Source organism: Ornithorhynchus anatinus, chromosome Y5 (genome assembly GCF_004115215.2).
Source record: "Ornithorhynchus anatinus isolate Pmale09 chromosome Y5, mOrnAna1.pri.v4, whole genome shotgun sequence".
Classification (NCBI taxonomy): Eukaryota; Metazoa; Chordata; class Mammalia; order Monotremata; family Ornithorhynchidae; genus Ornithorhynchus; species Ornithorhynchus anatinus.
Genome location: NC_053179.1, coordinates 1,884,628 through 1,901,783, shown reverse-complemented (window position 1 = coordinate 1,901,783; position 17,156 = coordinate 1,884,628). Strand labels below are relative to the sequence as shown.

Sequence of the window (17,156 nt, the reverse complement as noted above, 5' to 3'; positions counted from 1 at the left end):
GCTGCCTTCAACACTCTTGACCACCTCCTTCTCCTGGGAATGTTGTCCAACCTTACTTTCACTACTTCTCTTTCTTCTCCTATCTCTCTAGCTGCTCCTCTGTCTCATTTGCAAGCTTCTCCTCTGCCTCCCATCCCCTAACTGTGGGAGTCTCTTAAGGCTTAGGATTTGGGTCCCCTTCTAAATCCATCTACTCCCAGTCACTTGGAGAACTCATTCATTCCCATGACTTCACTATTATCTCTGTGCACATATTCCCAAATCTACATATCCAGCCCTGACTTCTCTCCTCTGCAGTCTCTCATTTCCTTCTGCCTTCAGGGCATCTCTACTAAGATGTCCCATTGACACCTCAAACTTAACATGTCCAAAACAGAACTCCTTGTCTTCCCTCCCAAACCCTGTCCTCCTGCTGCCTTTCCTATCACTGTAGACAGCACCACCATCCTTCCAATCTCACAAATCTTGTAACCCTGGTATATCCCTGGCTTCTCTCTCTCTCATTCAGCCCACATATTCAGTCTGAGACCAAGTCCTCTTGGTCAGGAGCAAGATGATTGAGTGCTTTAAAGCTGGTTGTATGGCTTCACTGACAGTGGTCCTGTCCTAGTTCTCTTCCTGTCTCTCTGTCTGCACCTTCTCATTCTGTTTAGTCAGCTCTTTCTCTGCCTCCCACCCTCAGTCAGTGGGGTCCCTCAAAACTCAGTTTTGTTCCTTCTATTCTGCATCCATACCCTTTCCCTTGGAGAAGTCATTCACTTCCATGTAGTTTCTATTATTATATCTTTGCAGAAGATTCCCAGATTTTCATTGCCAGCCCTGATTTTTCAGCTCTCCAGCCTAGCATTTACTCCTGCCTCAGGACATCTCTGCTGCCTGTGCTGGAGAGACAGTGGGAGGACAAAGTTGGGAATATAAGGAGTTCATTCATTCAATTGCAGAGCACTGTACTAAACGCTTAGACTGTACAATTCGGCAACAGATAGAGACAATCCCTGCCCAACAACGGGCTCACAATTTTAAAGGGGGAGACAGACAACACAACAAAACAAGTAGGCATCAATACCATCAAGATGAATAGAATCATAGGTATACACATGTCATTAATAAAATAGAGTAATAAATAATACATACAGATAGGCATAAGGGCTCTGGAGAGGGGAAGGGGAAGAGCAGAGGGAGGGAATAGGGGGAATGGGGATGGGAGGAGGGGCAGAGGGAACGGGAGGGCTCAGTCTGGGAAGGCCTCCTGGAGGAGATGAGCTATCAGTAGGGCTTTGAAGAGGGGAAGAGAGTTGGGCAGTTGTGGGGAGGAAGGGTATTTCAGGTCAGTGGTAGGACATGGGCCAAGGGTCGACAGTGGGACAGGCAAGAACAAGGCACCATGAGGAGGTTAGCGGGAGAGAAGCAGAGTGTACGGAGTGGGCTGTAGAAAGAAAGAAAGGAGGTGAGGTAGGAGGAGGCCAGTTGATGAAGTTCAGTTTTGGACATGTTAAGTTTGAGATGCCAGCAGGATATCCAAGTAAAAGTGTCCGAAAGGATATCCAAGTCAAAACGTCCAAAATGATATCAAAGTAAGAATGTCCAAAAGGCAGGAAAAAATGTGAGTCTGCTAAGAGGAAGAGAGGTCTGAGATTGATATATAGATTTGACAATCATTTCCATAGAAATTTATTTTGAAGCCATAGGGACAAATGAGCTCTTGAAGGGGATCTGGAACTGAACCTTGAGGGACCTCCACAGTTAGGTTTTGGGAGGTGATCTTCATTTACAGTATTCTTCTTTACATAGCTCCCAAACTCCTCCCCAAAATTTTATTTTGTTTTGTTTTAGTCTTTTATGATATTTATTATTGATGTTTATTGTGCCAGGCACTGTACTAAGTCCGGGAATAGTTACAAGCTAATCAGGTTGGACATAGTCCCTGTCCAACATAGGGCATCCGTATTATATGGATGAGGAGCTGAGGCACAGAGAAGTTAATGACATGCACAAGCTCACACGGCAAACAAGTAGCAGAACCAGCATTAGAACCTAAGTCCTCTGTCTCCCAGCCCCATTTCTTTTTACTAAGCTACACTGCTTCCTTTACATATGCCCAAAGGTCATTAATCCAAGTGCACAGATGACAAGAAGGGAGAGAGAAAAGGGGAAAAGGAGGGTTAGTCGGGGAAGGTCTCTTTGAGAGATTTTTGTTGTTTTAAAAATTTGTTAAATGCTTACTAAGCACTGTACTAAGCACTGGGGTAGATACAAGGTAATCCCACATGGGGCTCACAGTCCTAATCCCTATTTTTCATAGGAGATAACTAAGGCTCACAGAAGTTAAGTGACTTGCCTAAGGTCATACAGCAGACAAGTGGCAGAGCCGGGAATAGAATCCCAATTGCCCTTAAGACTCCTAGGGTTGAGCTTTATCCACTAGGTCATGCTGTTTCCCATAGATGGAACCATAATAATGCTTTGAAAGTGAGAAGGGTGGTGGTGTAGCATATATGGAAGGGGAGGGAGTTCAAGGCTACAGGTAGGATTTGGGAAAGGGGTTGGCAGTGAGATACCTAGTTCAGAGCACAACTGGTACTAGCAGAGTGGAAAGTTCAGGCCTAGTTATAGTGGGAGATCAGTAAAGTGAGTTGGAAGGGATGAGCTGATTTAGTACTTTTAAGAAGAGATTCTGTTTCTAGGAGCTACTAAACAATATTTTATATATTTTTTTGTTCTTCCTTCAATGGAAAGATTAAGGTTTTCTTTTCTCTTTTATCTTTCCCTTTTATGTGGACAAAAGTCTCTCAAATCCAGTCCTTTCAACCCCAGCTACACTTTGGACTACAGTTCAGATTTTGATTTTCAGGCATCACAGAAGTACAGCGAAGGTGTGTTGGAAGAAGGAAGTATTGTTTCTACAAAGTATTGGGATTTTTGGAATAGGCCTTCATTTTCGCCTTCTCCTTACTGGTTAGAATTGAAGAATTAATTTTCTGCTCTGCTTCTCTTCTCTCATTCTGACATTATAAGGCCAAAATGCAATTAATTCTAGTAGTATGGTTATAAATTTAATATTTATTTATTGCTCAATATCATTATCAATACCTGTTATTGTTGTTATATGACATTTTTCATGTGGATCATAGAGCAATAATTGTTCATCTGCAGAAATCTGAGGATTAGTGAATCTTCTTTCCTGTTTGTGTTCTAATAGAATTTAATGAAAAAATTCATGAATTTCAGAACCTTACCACTCCTCTAACCTTTGTTATTCCCTTCAAAAAATAACCTGCCCTGAAGTGTGTGTGAAACCCAGAATTGCTTTATTACTTGGTTAACTTGATGAACAAATTTTTCATTTTCTTTTAGTGGAATTGTAAAATTACAAATGTGGGCACCCTATTCCCTATTTTGTCCAGTATATTTCATTTCTTTTTTTCATGGTATTTTTAAGCACTTATTGTGGGCCAACTGCTGTACCAAGATCTGGGTTAGATTTAAGATATTCAGGTAACACCCAATCCATGTCACACATGGGGCTCATAGTCTTAATCCCCATTTTACAAGTAACAGATGCATAGAGAAGGTAAGTGATTTACCCAACTTCACACAGCAAACAAGTGACAGAGCTGAATTTAGAATCTGACTCCCAAGCCCGTGCTTTATCCACAAGGTCACACTACTTCTCTTGGTGATTATTCCATTAAGTTCTGATAAGGAAGGCTTTTGTGACATAGTTTAATGTCTTCATTTGTTTTGCCTATAATAGGGCAGTGAACAAAATTAAAGCATTAAATACAAATACCCTGTAAATTTTTTGGAATGCTGTAGTTTATAGAAAAATTTGTTAATCAGTTTGTTCATTTAGAATGTGGAAATCAAAGATGCTTGGCTGTTGCTGATATATTTTTGTATTCAAAAAAATTTATATGTAAACTTAAAGATTTCTAAAGCAGTGTTTCACATATAGCTACCAGTGCAAACACCTAAATGGAACATTCTTCATTATGAAGCAAAATCAATCAATCAATTGATCATATTTATTAACCCTTTACTATGTGCAGAGAACTGAATTTAGCACTTGGAAGAGGAAGAGTAGAGCAGAGTTGGTAGATTCATTCTCTGCCCACAATGAACATAGAATCTAGAAGGGTAGACAAGTGCTGTTCTCATTCTGACTTCTCATTCTCATTTATATTCACGATATAAATATAAATAAATAAATATAAATTATGGATATGAATATAGGTATTGTGGGACTGACGGAAGGCTGAAAAAATGTGAAATCCAAGAGCACGAGTGATGCAGAAGGGAGTGGGAGAAGAGGAACTGAGGTTTTAGTCACAGAAGGCCTTTTGGAGGAGATTGCCTTCAGTATGCCTTTGAAGTGAGGAGAGTGATCATCTGTCAGATATGAAGAGGGAAGGCTTTCTTGGCTAGAGTGGGACATGGATGAGAGGACATCGACAAGATAGACTAGATATAGATACAGTGAATAGAGTGTCATTAGAGGACCGAATCATTTGAGATGGGTTATATCAGTGTGGTAAAGAAGAAGGAGTCAAGGCAATTGAAGCCGATGGTAGGAGTTTCTGTTTGATGCGGAAAAAAGCAGCATGAAAAATTGTGAATAACAAAAAGAAGAGAAGCAGCATATGCCTCAGTTACCTCATATGTAAAATGGGAATTAAGACTGTGCCTTCGTTTATAGAAAAATGATCTGGACAGCATAGTGAAGTATGACCTGGAGAGAGGAGAGGCAGGAGGCTGGGAGGTCAGCAAGGAGGCTGATACAGTAACCTACGTAGGGTAAGATAAGTGATTGTATTATCCATTCAATCATATTAATGTGGTAGCAGTTTCGAGAGGAAAGGGTGGATTTTAGCAATATTGTGATGGTGGGGCAGACAGGTTTTAATGACAGATTGAATACGTGGGTTGAATGAGAGAGATGAGTCAAGGATAACTCCAAGGTTAAGGGTTTGTGGGCAGGAAGGACATTGGTAATAATAATAATGTTGGTATTTGTTATGCACTTTCTATGTGCAGAGCACTGTTCTAAGCGCTGGGGTAGATACAGGGTAACCAGGTTGTCCCAAATGAGGCTCACAGTCTTAATTCCCATTTTGCAGATGAGGTAACTGAGGCACAGAGAAGTTAAGTGACTTGCCCACAGTCATATAGGTGCCAAGTGGCTGAGCCGGGATTCGAACCTATGACCTCTGACTCCCAAGCCCCCGCGGGCTCTTTACACTGAGCCATGCAGTGTCTTTTAAAGTGATAGGATAGTCAGGAAGAGAAGAGGGTATGGGTGGGAAGATAAGGAGTTAAATTTTGGGCATGTTAAGCTTAAGTGATGGGAAGACATCCAAGAAGAGATGTCTTGAAGGCAGGAGGTGCTGCAAGGCCGGAGAGAGGGAGAAAAGTTTAGGGGAGGAGATGTAAATTTGGGTATCATCTGCATAGAGGTGATAGTTGAAGCCATGGGAGTGAATGTAGATGGAAAATAGAAGGGGATTCAGATCTGAACCATGGAAGACTATAATACAACTTGGGAGAGTATAATACAACAAAGTGGGTAGACATGATCAATGTCCATATGGAGTTTACAGCCTACTAGGAGAAAGATATTTGCAGCCTATTAGGAGAAAGATATTAAAATAATTTACAGATACTGGAAGCTTGGAGTGCAAGGATCTGTGCTAAGGAGCTGATGTAAGTAATAAAATTCTTAAGGGTTATACTGGCAAGTGCATAGGCAATGCAGCAGAGTGAGAGGGTAGTCGGGGAAGACCTATTAAAGGAGAAATGATATTAATCTTATTTTGAAGATGGGAGGGTGGTGGTCTGGCATATATGGAGGCAGAAGGAGTTCCAGGCCAGACAGAGGATATGAGCAGTGGGTCAGCAGCAAGAAAGATGAGAATGAGGAACAGTGAGTGGTCTGGTTTTATAAGAGCAAAGTGCATAGGTTGTTCTGTAATAGATCATTGAGGTGAGATAGGAGGGGGAAAGCTGATTTATTGCTTTCAAGCCAATGGTAAAGAATTTCTTCCACTGGAAGTTCTTGAGGAGTGGGGAAACATGGATTGAACATCTGTTTTTTTAGAAAAATTATCCAGGCAGCAGAGTGAAGTAAAAACTGGAGTGGAGAGAGACAGGAGTCAGGGAGATCAGTGAGTCAGTCAGTCGATCAATTGTATTTATTTGAGCCCTTACTGTGTGCAGAGCATTCATTCATTCAATAGTATTTATTGAGCGCTTACTATGTGCAGAGCACTGTACTAAGCGCTTGGGATGAACAAGTCGGCAACAGATAGAGACAGTCCCTGCCGTTTGACGGGCTTACAGTCTAATCGGGGGTGATGGACAGACAAGAACAATGGCAATAAATAGAGTCAAGGGGAAGAACATCTCGTAAAAACAATGGCAACTAAATAGAATCGAGGCGATGTACAATTCATTAACAAAATAAATAGGGTAACGAAAATATATATACAGAGCACTATACTCACCACTGGAGAGGGTACAGTATAACAATGCAACAAATGTATTCCCTGTCCACAGTGAACTTTTAGTCTAGAGAGGGAGGCAGGCATAATTCTAAACAAAAAAATTTCAGCTATATACATTAGTGCTGTGGGGCAGAGAAGGGGAATGAATAAAGGAAGCAAGTTAGTGTGATACAAGATGGTGAGGGAGAAGAGTATTCATTCATTCATTCAATAGTATTTATTGAGCGCTTACTATGAGTAGAAGAGGGCTTAGTCAAAGAAGGCCTCTTGAAGGAGATGTGCCTTCAGTAAAGCTTTAAAAGCAGGGCAGAGTTATTGTCTGTTGGATATAAGGAGGGAAGGCGTTCCAGGCCAGAGACAGGACATGGGCAAGAGCTTGGCAGCAAGATAAATAAGATCAAGATACAGCAAGAAGGGTAGTATTAGAGGAGTAAAGTGTATGGGCTGGGTTGAAGTAGAAGAGTTGTGAGGTGAAGTAGAAGGGTGTAAGGAAATTGAGTGCTTTACAGTCAATGGTGAGAACTTTCTGTTCGACGCAGAGTTGGAAGGGCAACTACTGGAGTGTCTTGAGGGAGGAGAAATATGGCCCAAACATTTTTGAAGAATTTTGATCTGTGCAGCAGAGTTAAGTATGGACTGGATTGGAGACAAATGGGAGGTAGGGAGGTCAGCAAGGAGGCTGTTACATCAGGTAGGATAGGATTAGTGATTGGATTAATATGATAGGAATTTGGATGGAGAGGAAATGTGGATTTTTGTGATGATGTGAAGTTGGAACAGACAGGATTTAGTGATTGACTGAGTATGTGGGTTAAATGATAGGGAGAGTCAAAGAGAACACCAAGGTAACAGAACTGTGAGACAGGTAGGATGGTGGTGCCATCTACAGTGATGGGCAAGTCATGGGGAGGACAGGATTTGAGTGGGAAGATAAGAAGTTCTGTTTTAGATGATAAGTTTGAGGTAAGTGGAGGGGACCCAAGTAGAGATGACTTAAAGGCAGAAGGAAATGTGAGACTACAGAGAAGGAGAGGGTTCTTCTCTGTCCTGTCCTGTCCTCTCCCCTTCCCTTCAGGCTCGCATCTCCTCCTGCCTCCAGGATGTCTCCACCTGGATGTCGGCCCGCCACCTAAAACTCAACATGAGCAAGACTGAGCTCCTCATCTTCCCTCCCAAACCCGGTCCTCTCCAAGACTTCCCTATCACCGTGGATGGCACGACCATCCTTCCCGTCTCTCAGGCCCGCAATCTCGGTGTCATCCTTGACTCGTCTCTCTCGTTCACCCCACACATCCTATCCGTTACCAAGACCTGCCGGTTTCACCTTTACAATATTGCCAAGATCCGCCCTTTCCTCTCCACCCAAATGGCTACCTTACTGCTACGGGCTCTCGTTATATCCCGGCTAGACTACTGTGTCAGCCTTCTCTCTGATCTCCCTTCCTCCTCTCTCGCCCCGCTCCAGTCTATTCTTCACTCCGCTGCCCGGCTCATCTTCCTGCAAAAACGATCTGGGCATGTCACTCCCCTTCTTAAACAACTCCAGTGGTTGCCTATCAACCTCCGCTCAAAACAAAAACTCCTCACTCTAGGCTTCAAGGCTCTCCATCACCTTGCCCCTTCCTACCTCTCCTCCCTTCTCTCTTTCTACCGCCCACCCCGCACACTCCGCTCCTCTGCTGCCCACCTCCTCACCGTCCCTCGGTCTCGCCTATCCCGCTGTCGACCCCTGGGCCACGTCCTCCCGCGGTCCCGGAACGCCCTCCCTCCTTACCTCCGCCAAACTGATTCTCTTCCCCTCTTCAAAACCCTACTTAAAACTCACCTCCTCTAAGAGGCCTTCCCAGACTGAGCTCTTCTCCCTCTACTCCCTCTACCACCCCCCCTTCACCTCTCCGCAGCTTAACCCTCTTTTCCCGCCATTTCCCTCTCCTCCTCCTCTCCCTTCCCATCCCCTCAGCACTGTACTCGTTTGCTCAACTGTATATATTTATTACCCTATTTATTTTGTTAATGAAATGTACATCGCCTTGATTCCATTTAGTTGCCATTGTTTTTACGAGATGTTCATCGCCTTGACTCTATTTATTGCCATTGTTCTTGTCTGTCTGTCTCCCCCGATTAGACTGTAAGCCCGTCAAACAGCAGGGACTGTCTCTATCTGTTGCTGACTTGTTCATTCCAAGCGCTTAGTACAGTGCTCTGCACATAGTAAGCGCTCAATAAATACTATTGAATGAATGAATGAATGGTTCAGGGCAGTGAAAAGCTGAGGAGGAGCAGAAGATTAGTAAGGAGGTTAATCAAGCCAGAATAGGATAAGTGCTTGGATCAGTGTAGTAGCTGTGATGCTTAAAATCAGGGATGATTCCAAGTTGAGTTGTACTAACCCAGAAATTTGATTTATTTTTCCACGTTAAAAAATACATAAAAATCTGACAGCAAGGCTGATTACTTAGGTGATTTGAAGTAATGAAACCATGTTACTCATTGCCAGTGGCAGTACGTCCAGGAGATTTTTCAAGGGCCAGTGCTGCTTCTTTGAGGAGTCTGTCCTGGATTTCTTTCTTGAATTAGCTTACTTGAGACTACACCCACTTGCACTGCTAGATTTAGAACAATCCTTCTCTGCAGTCTCACATTTTTCCTCCTGTCTTCAGGACAGCTCTACCTGGGTCTCCTTTTGGCACCTCAAATTTAACAGTTCCAAAGCAGAATTCCACAACTTCCCATCTTCCCCCTATGTTTTTTGTCACTATAGAGAGTATATTCATCCTTTCTAACTTACAAGTTCTTAATCTAAGCATTATCTCATCTCTCTAGTTAGACACATATCTCAATCTAGATTGTAAACTCATTTTTGGCAGGGAACATATCTACCAGCTATTACATTGTAATAGTGCTTAGTATCTAGTGCTCAGTACCTAATAGATAGTCCATGGGCCTGGGAGTCAGAAGGATCTGGGTTCTAATCCCGCATCTGCCACATCTGCTATGTGACCTTGGGCAAGCAACTTAAATTCTCTGAGCCTCAACTCCCTCATCTGTTAAACGGGGATTAAGACTGTGATCCCCTATGTGGGGCCAGGACTATGTCCAACCTGATTAGCTTGTATCTACTCCAGCGCTTAGAAGAGTGCTTATCACATAGTAAGGATTGGGTAGGAATTGTCTAGGAGGCACAGTGAGAAGATTAGCATATAAGGGGCAAAATGTGTGAGCTGGCTTATAGGAGAGAAGCAAGGTGAGGTAGGGGTGGTCAAGGTGGTGTACAAAAAAGCCAATAGTGAGGAGTTTTTGTTTGATGCAGAGGTAGATGGGCAACTACCAGAGTTTTTTTAACCCTGATCTCACCTTTACAATATCGCCAAGATCCACCCTTTCCTCTGCATCCATCAGCTATCATACTGGTACAAGCTCACATAATATCCCTGCTGGATTATCGTGTCAGCCTTCTCTCTGATCTCCCTTCCTCCTGTCTCTCCCCACTCCAGTCTATTCTTCATTCTGCTGCCCAGATCATCTTCCTGCAGAAACACTCCGGACATGTCACTCCCCTCCTTAAAAACCTCCAGTGGTTGCCTGTCAACCTCTGCACGAAACAAAAACTCCTCACTCTGGGCTTCAAGGCTCTCCATCACCTTGCCCTCTCCTACCTCACCTCCCTTCTCTCTTTCTTCTGCCCACCTTGCACACTCCGCTCCTCTGATGCTCACCTCCTCACCGTCCCCTTCATGTGGAAGCAGCGGGGAAGCAGCATGGAAGCACGGGGACGGGGAAGCAGCGTAGCTGGGGAAGCAGCGTGGCTCAGTGGACTGTAGACTGTGAGCCCGTTAGTGGGCAGGGATTGTCTCTATCTGTTGCCGAATTGTACATTCCAAGTGCTTAGTACAGTGCTGTGCACATAGTAAGCGCTCAATAAATACGAATGAATGAATGAATGAATGAATGAATGAATGAATGAATGAATGAATGAATGAATGAGTGGCTTGACACATCTTGAATGTTTTTATAGAAAAATTATTGAGGCAGCAGAGTGTAGTAGTGACTAGAGTGGGGAAAGGAAGCTGTGAGGTCAACAAGGAGCCTTCTGTGTGACCTCCCAGCCTCCTGTCTCTCCCCACTTCAGTCCTTACTTAACTCTGCCCAGATCGTTTTTCTGAAAAATGATTTAGTTTCATGGCTCCCCACTCATTAAGAACATCAGTAGTTTTCAACCCACTTCCTACTAAGCTCAACCAGTATACTTCATTCATTCATTCAGTTATATTTATGGAGGGCTTACTGTGTGCATTTGGGAGAGAGTACAATATTACAACAAACAGACACATTTCTGCCCACAACAAGCTCACAGTCTAGAAGGGGAAACAGGCATTAAGATAGATAGATAGATAGATAGATAGATAGATAGATAGATAGATAGATAGATAGATAGATAGATAGATAGATAAGTTACCGATAAATACATTAGTGCTGAAGGCATGGGAGGGAGGATGAATAGAGGAGCAAGTAAGAGCAGCACAGAAGGGAGTGGAAAAAAGGGTGAGGGAGGCCTTAGTCAGGGAAGGCCTCTAGGAGGAACTGTGCCTTCAATAAAGTTTTGATGTGGGGAACAGCAATTATCTGTCTGATATGAGGAGGGAGGGCATTCCAGGATAGAGGTAGGATGTGAGCGAGAGGTTGGCGGTGAGATATATGAGACTGAGATACAGTGAGAAGCTTAGCATTACAGGAAGAAAATGTGTGGGCCAGGTTGTACTAGGAGAAGGTTGTATAAGGTGAAGTAGGAGGGAGCAAGGTGATTTAGTGCTTTAAAGCCAATCATGAGGAGTTTTTATTTGACGCAGAGATGGATGGGCAACCACCAGAGTTTCCCGAGGAGTGGAGAAACATGATCTGAATGTTTCTGAAGAAAAATGATTCAGGTACCAGAATGGAATATGGATTGGAGTGCAGAGAGACAGGAGGCAGAGAGATAAGCAAGGAAACTGGGCATGTCTGAAGGCAGTGAGGAAGAAGCATTGGAGTATGAACAGTTGAAGATAGTTGTTAGGGAGGGAATGAGGAAAGGGGTGAGAGTTAATGTGGTAGAAGTTTGGATGGAGAGTAAGGGGCAGATTTTGAAGATGTTGACCATTAATTCATTCAATAGTATTTATTGAGTGCTTACTGTGTGCAGAGCACTGTACTAAGTGCTTGGGATGCACAAATTGGTAACAGAGACAGTCCCTGCCCTTTGACGGGCTTACAGTCTAATCGGAGGAGACAGACAGACAAAAACAATAGCAATAAATAGAATCAAGGGGATGAACATCTCATTAAAACAATAGCAAATAAACAGAATCAAGGTTATGTACATTTCATTAGCAAAATAATAGAATCAAGGTGATGTACATCTCATTAACAAAGTAAATAGGGTAATGAAAATATATACAGTTGAGCAGATGACTGCAGTGCTGAGGGGATGGGAAGGGAGAGGGGGAAGAGCAGAGGGAAATGGCGGGAAAAGAGGGTATAGCTGTGGAGAGGTGAAGGGGGCGGGTAGAGGGGGAGCAGAGGGAAAAAGGGGAGCTCAGTCTGCGAAGGCATCTTGGAGGAGGTGAGCTCTAAGTAGGGTTTTGAAGAGGGGAAGAGAGTTTGGCAGAAGTGAGGAGGGAGGGCATTCCAGAACTGCGGGAGGATGTGGCCCAGGGGTCAGCGGCGGGATAGGCAAGAACGGGGGACGATGAGGAGGTGGGCAGCAGAGGAGCGGAGCGTGCAGGATGGGCAGTAGAGAGAAGGGAGGAGAGGTAGGGGGCAAGGTGATGGAGAGCCTGGAAGCCTAGAGTGAGAAGTTTTTGTTTGGTGCGGAGGTTGATAGGCAAACACTGGAGGTTTTTAAGAAGGGGAGTGACATGCCCAGAGCGTTTCTGCAGGAAGATGAGCTGGGCAGTGGAGTGAAGAATAGACTGGAGCGGGGAGAAAAAGGAGGAAGGGAGATTAGAGAGAAGGCTGACACGATAATCCAGCGGGATATTATGAAAGCCTGTAACGGTAAGATAGCCGTTTGGGTGGAGAGGAAAGGGCAGATCTTGGCGCTATTATAAAGGTGAGACCGGCAGGTTTTGGTGACGGATTGAATGTGTAGGGTGAACGAGAGAGCCGAGTCAAAGATGACACCGAGGTTGCGGGTCTGAGAGACTGGAAGGATGGTCTAACCATCCACAGTGATAGGGAAGTCAGGAAGAGGACAGGGCTTGGGAGGGAAGATGAGGAGCTCAGTTTTGGCCATGTTGAGTTTTAGGTGTCGGGCAGACTTCCAGGTAGAGATATTGTGAAAGTACAACTGTCAGGATTTAGTGATAGCTTGAATATGTGGGTGGAACAAGACAGAGGGGTCAAGATAATGCCAAGGTTATGGGCTTGTTAATTCATTCATTTATATTTATTGAGAGCTTACTGTGTGCAGGCCACTGTACTAAGTGCTTGGAAAATACAATTCAGGATTAGGAGAGAAAATACCTGCCCACAAAGGGCTCACAGTCTAGAGAGAAAGAGACAGATATCAGTACAAGTAAGCAGGCATCAATATAAATAAATAGAATTACAGATATATACATATATACATAAGTGCTGTGGGGCGGGAAGATGGGGAAAGAGCAAAGGGAGCAAAGTTGTGGTGGGAGGAAGGGAGTAGGAGCTCAGGAAAAGTGGGACTTAGTCTGGGAAGGCCTTTTGGAGGAGGTACACCGGCAGCAGGGCTTTGAAGCGGGGAAGAATGATTGTCTGGCAAATTTGAGGAGGGAGGGCGTGCCAGACCGGAAGTAGATCGTGAGCCAGGGGTTGGCAGCGAGACAGGCAAGATGGAGGCACAGTGAGAAGCTTAGTACTAGAGGAGCATAGTGTGAGGACTGGGATGTAGAAGGAGGAAGGGGAGGTGAGGTATGGGAGAACAAGGTGATGGAGAGCTCTAAAGCCAATGTTAAGGAATTTTTGTGAATAAGGAAGTTGATAGACATCATTTGGAGATTTTTGAGAAGGGACGTGACATTCCCTGAACTTTTCTGCAGAAAGATAATCTGGGCAGCGGAATGAAGTGTGGACTGAAGTGGGGAGAGGCAGGAGGTTCGAAATCAGAAAGCAGGCTTATGTAGTAATCCAAGAGGGATTGAGTGATAGTACTAGCAAACTAGCAGTTTGGATAGAAAGTAAAGGGTAGATTGGCGATGTTGTGAAGGTGAGACTGCCAGGATTTGGTGATGGATTAAATATTGGGTTGAATGAGAGAGCAGTCAAAGATGACACCCAGGTTGTGGGCTTGTACGACAGGAATGACGGTTGTGCAGTCTACAGTGACAGGAAAGTTCAGAAGACTGGGCCTGGGAGAGAAGATAAGGAGCTCTGTCTTGGAGATGTAGAGTCTGAGGAGACGAGAGGACATCCAAGTAGAGATGTCCTGAAGGCCGGAAGAGATGTGAGCCTGGAGGGAGGGAGAGAGACAGGGAAGAGATGCAGATTTAGGTGTCATCCCCATAGAGATGGAAGTTGAAGCCATGGGAGCAAATGTGTTCACCAAGGTGGAGGATAGAAGGAGACCAAGAACTAATTCTTAAGGGACACCTATGGTTAGGAGATGGGAGGGTGAGGAGGAGACTGAGAATGAACGGCCAGAGAGATAAGAGGAGAACCAGAAGTGGACGGAGTCAGTGAAGCCAAGGTTGGATATGTTGAGGAGAAGGGGTTGGTCCACAATGTCAAATGCAACTGAGAGGTTGAGGAGGATTAGGATGGAGTAGGAGTCATTGGGTTTGGCAAGAAGGAGGTTATTGGTGACCTTTGAGAGGGCTATTTCACTGGATTGAAGGGGACAGAAACCAGATTGGAGGAGGTCCAGGATAGAGTTGAAGGAGAGGAATTTGAGGCAGTGAGGGTAGATGACTCGCTCCAGGGGTTTGGAGAGGAAGGGTAATATTAATAATAATAATAATGATAATGTTGGTATTTGTAAAGTTCTTACTATATACCAAGCACTGTTCTAAGCCCTGGAGTAGATACAAGGTCATCAGGTTATCCCACGTAGGGCTCACAGTCTTCATCCCATTTTACAGATGAGGTAGCTGAGGCCCAGAAAAGTTAAGTGACTTGCCCAAGGTCACACAGCTGACAAGCGGCGGAACCATTACCTCTGACTCCCAAGCCTGGGCTCTTTCCACTAAGCCATGCTCCTTCTCATAGGAAGGAGATGGGACTGGGATTGGGGCTGTGGGGTCAAGGGAGAGGTTTTTTTAGGATGGAGACATGTTTGAAGGCAGTGGGGAAGAAGCCATTGGAGAGTGAGAGTTGAAGATGAAGTTAAGGACAGTAGGAGAAAAGGGGTGAGAGTTTTTATAAGTTGCGAAGGAGTGGGATCTGATGTACACATGGCCAGGGGTACTTGAGGGAGGCAGGAAATTTCCTCTGGAAATAATGCTGGGAAGGATGGGAAGGTTGAAAAGGGGGCCTAGAGGAATGGAGATGGAGGAGGGGGAGGGAGGATTTTGGGGAGTCACACCTGATGGTGTTAATTTTCTTAATGAAGTAGATGGCCAGATTGTTGGGGAGTGAGGCATGGGGGGCTAGGAGAGACAAGGTGCCTGAGGAGAGAGTTAAATATCTGGAACAACTGGCAAGGGTGATGGGCATGGGTGTCAGTGAGGGAATGATAATAATAAGAATAATAATAATAATAGTAGTTTTGCCAGGCAGAGGAGAGGGCAGAGTTAATGCAAGAAATGCCAAACTTGAAGTGGACAAGGTCGGCCAGATGTCAAGATTTCTACCAGCAGCGTTCAGCTAGTCGAACATAAGAACAAAGGAGACTTGTGAGACAGATATTTCACACATCTAGCACCAGCTTGAGCCCAGATCACATCTCCCGCATGGCTGAGCCCTTGTCAGCATCCTTTCTCTGACCTAGAGTTTCCTTTTCCTCCATTTTTGACAGACCACCACTCTTCCCATTTAAAGCCCTATTAAAATCGCATCTTCTCCAAGAGACCTTCCTGATTAGGCCCACTTTGCCCCTATTCCCTCTCCTTTCCTCTCCCTTCTGCATTGCTTAGGCCCTCAAATCTGTACCATAAAGGACTTGATGTTTACCCCACCTTCAGCCCCACTGCTGTTTTGTACTTATCTGCAGTTTAATTAATGTATATATACTAATGTCTTTTCTCCTCTAGACTGTCACCTCCTGGTGGGCAGGAAATGCATTTACTAACTCTGTTGTACTATACTCTCCCCAAGTGCTTAGTATAGTATTCTGTACTTATTGAACACTCGGTCAATTAATGGTATTTACTAATCTCTTGTTGTATACAGAACACAAGTATTAAGATCTTGGGAGAGTTCAATATAACAGAGTTGGTAGACACATTCTTTGTCAATCAATCAGTCACTTAGTGGTATTTATTAAAAAATTAGTCAGTATTATTTATTACTTACTGTGGTGCAAAGGGCAGGGGAATGGTAGAGTTGGTAGAGATGATCCCTGCCCTTTGCACCACAGTAAGTAATAAATACCACTGAGGGGAATGGGGATGGGAGGAGGGGCAGAGGAAAAGGGAGGGCTCAGTCTGGGAAGGTCTGCTCTCAGTACGACTTTGAAGAGGGGAAGAGAGTTAGTTTGGAGGATGTGAGGAGGGAGGGCATTCCAGGTCAGTGGTAGGACATGGGCGAGGGGTTGACAGTGGGACAGGCGAGAACGAGGCACCATTGAGGAGGTGAGCTGCAGAGAAGCGGACTGTATGGGGTGGGCTGTAGGACGAGAGAAGGGAGGTGAGGTAGGAGGGAGCAAGGTGCTGGAGAGTTTTGAAGTCAAGTGAGGAGTTTTTGTTTCCTGCAAAAGTTAACAGGCAACCACTGGAGGTTTTTGAGGAGGGGAGTAACATGTCCAGAGCGTTTCTGTAGGAAGATGATCCGGGCAGAGGAATGAAGAATAGACTGGAGTGGGGAGAGACAGGAGGAAGGGAGATCAGAGAGAAGGCTAATGCAATAATCCAGTTGGGATGTCTTGGTTACCCTTCAACAAGCTGTCCTCAAAAACAGCTGATGCTAGGAGTGATCTTCTCTATAAATAGCATTCAAGTTATCTTCCTCAACATGGTGCTTAGCCAATTTAGCTAATTCTGCATTAAATTGCTTAATCATGCAATTTTTCTCTTGCACCCTCACATGAATTCCAAGTGGAAATTCATTTGGACGAAATGTCTTCTGACTGAATACCAGGTATTTGGGTAAAGTTTTTTCGATTTGTAATTATAAGCATGGTGTGCACTGTAGTTTTTCTGCTCCTGTTCTTTTATTAAGTTTGTTAAATGAACCTTTTCTTTGGACTGTAGTATTCTGTGGCACACTGAAAAATAGGGGATCATGTTCTGATTTGTAGCAGTAGGAATTGATGTTCTTGTCAACTTCTTCTGGCCCACTGATATTCTTTCTGAAGGCTAAGATTATTCACTACATAAATTCACTTACACTTCAATTACACTTTCACTTACATATATTCACTACATAAATCCACTTACAGAAGCAGTGTGGCTCAGTGGAAAGAGCCCAGGCTTGGGAGTCAGAGGTAATGGTTCCGCCGCTTGTCAACTGTGTGACTGTGGGCAAGTCACAACTTCTTTGTGCCTCAGTTAC

General features: G+C 44.2%; 1 protein-coding gene across 3 annotated transcripts in view; it reads left to right on the top strand.

Annotated features, from left to right (window-relative positions):
- The window catches only part of LOC114808748 (protein ENL-like), a 104,629-nt gene that overhangs the window by 62,760 nt on the left and 24,713 nt on the right, over positions 1-17,156 (top strand). For all 3 annotated transcript variants that reach the window (XM_029056577.2, XM_029056574.2, XM_029056575.2), the window contains one exon: positions 2,786-2,873. In XM_029056577.2, coding sequence (XP_028912410.1) covers positions 2,786-2,873 — 88 coding nt within the window. The remainder of the gene's footprint in view (positions 1-2,785; positions 2,874-17,156) is intronic.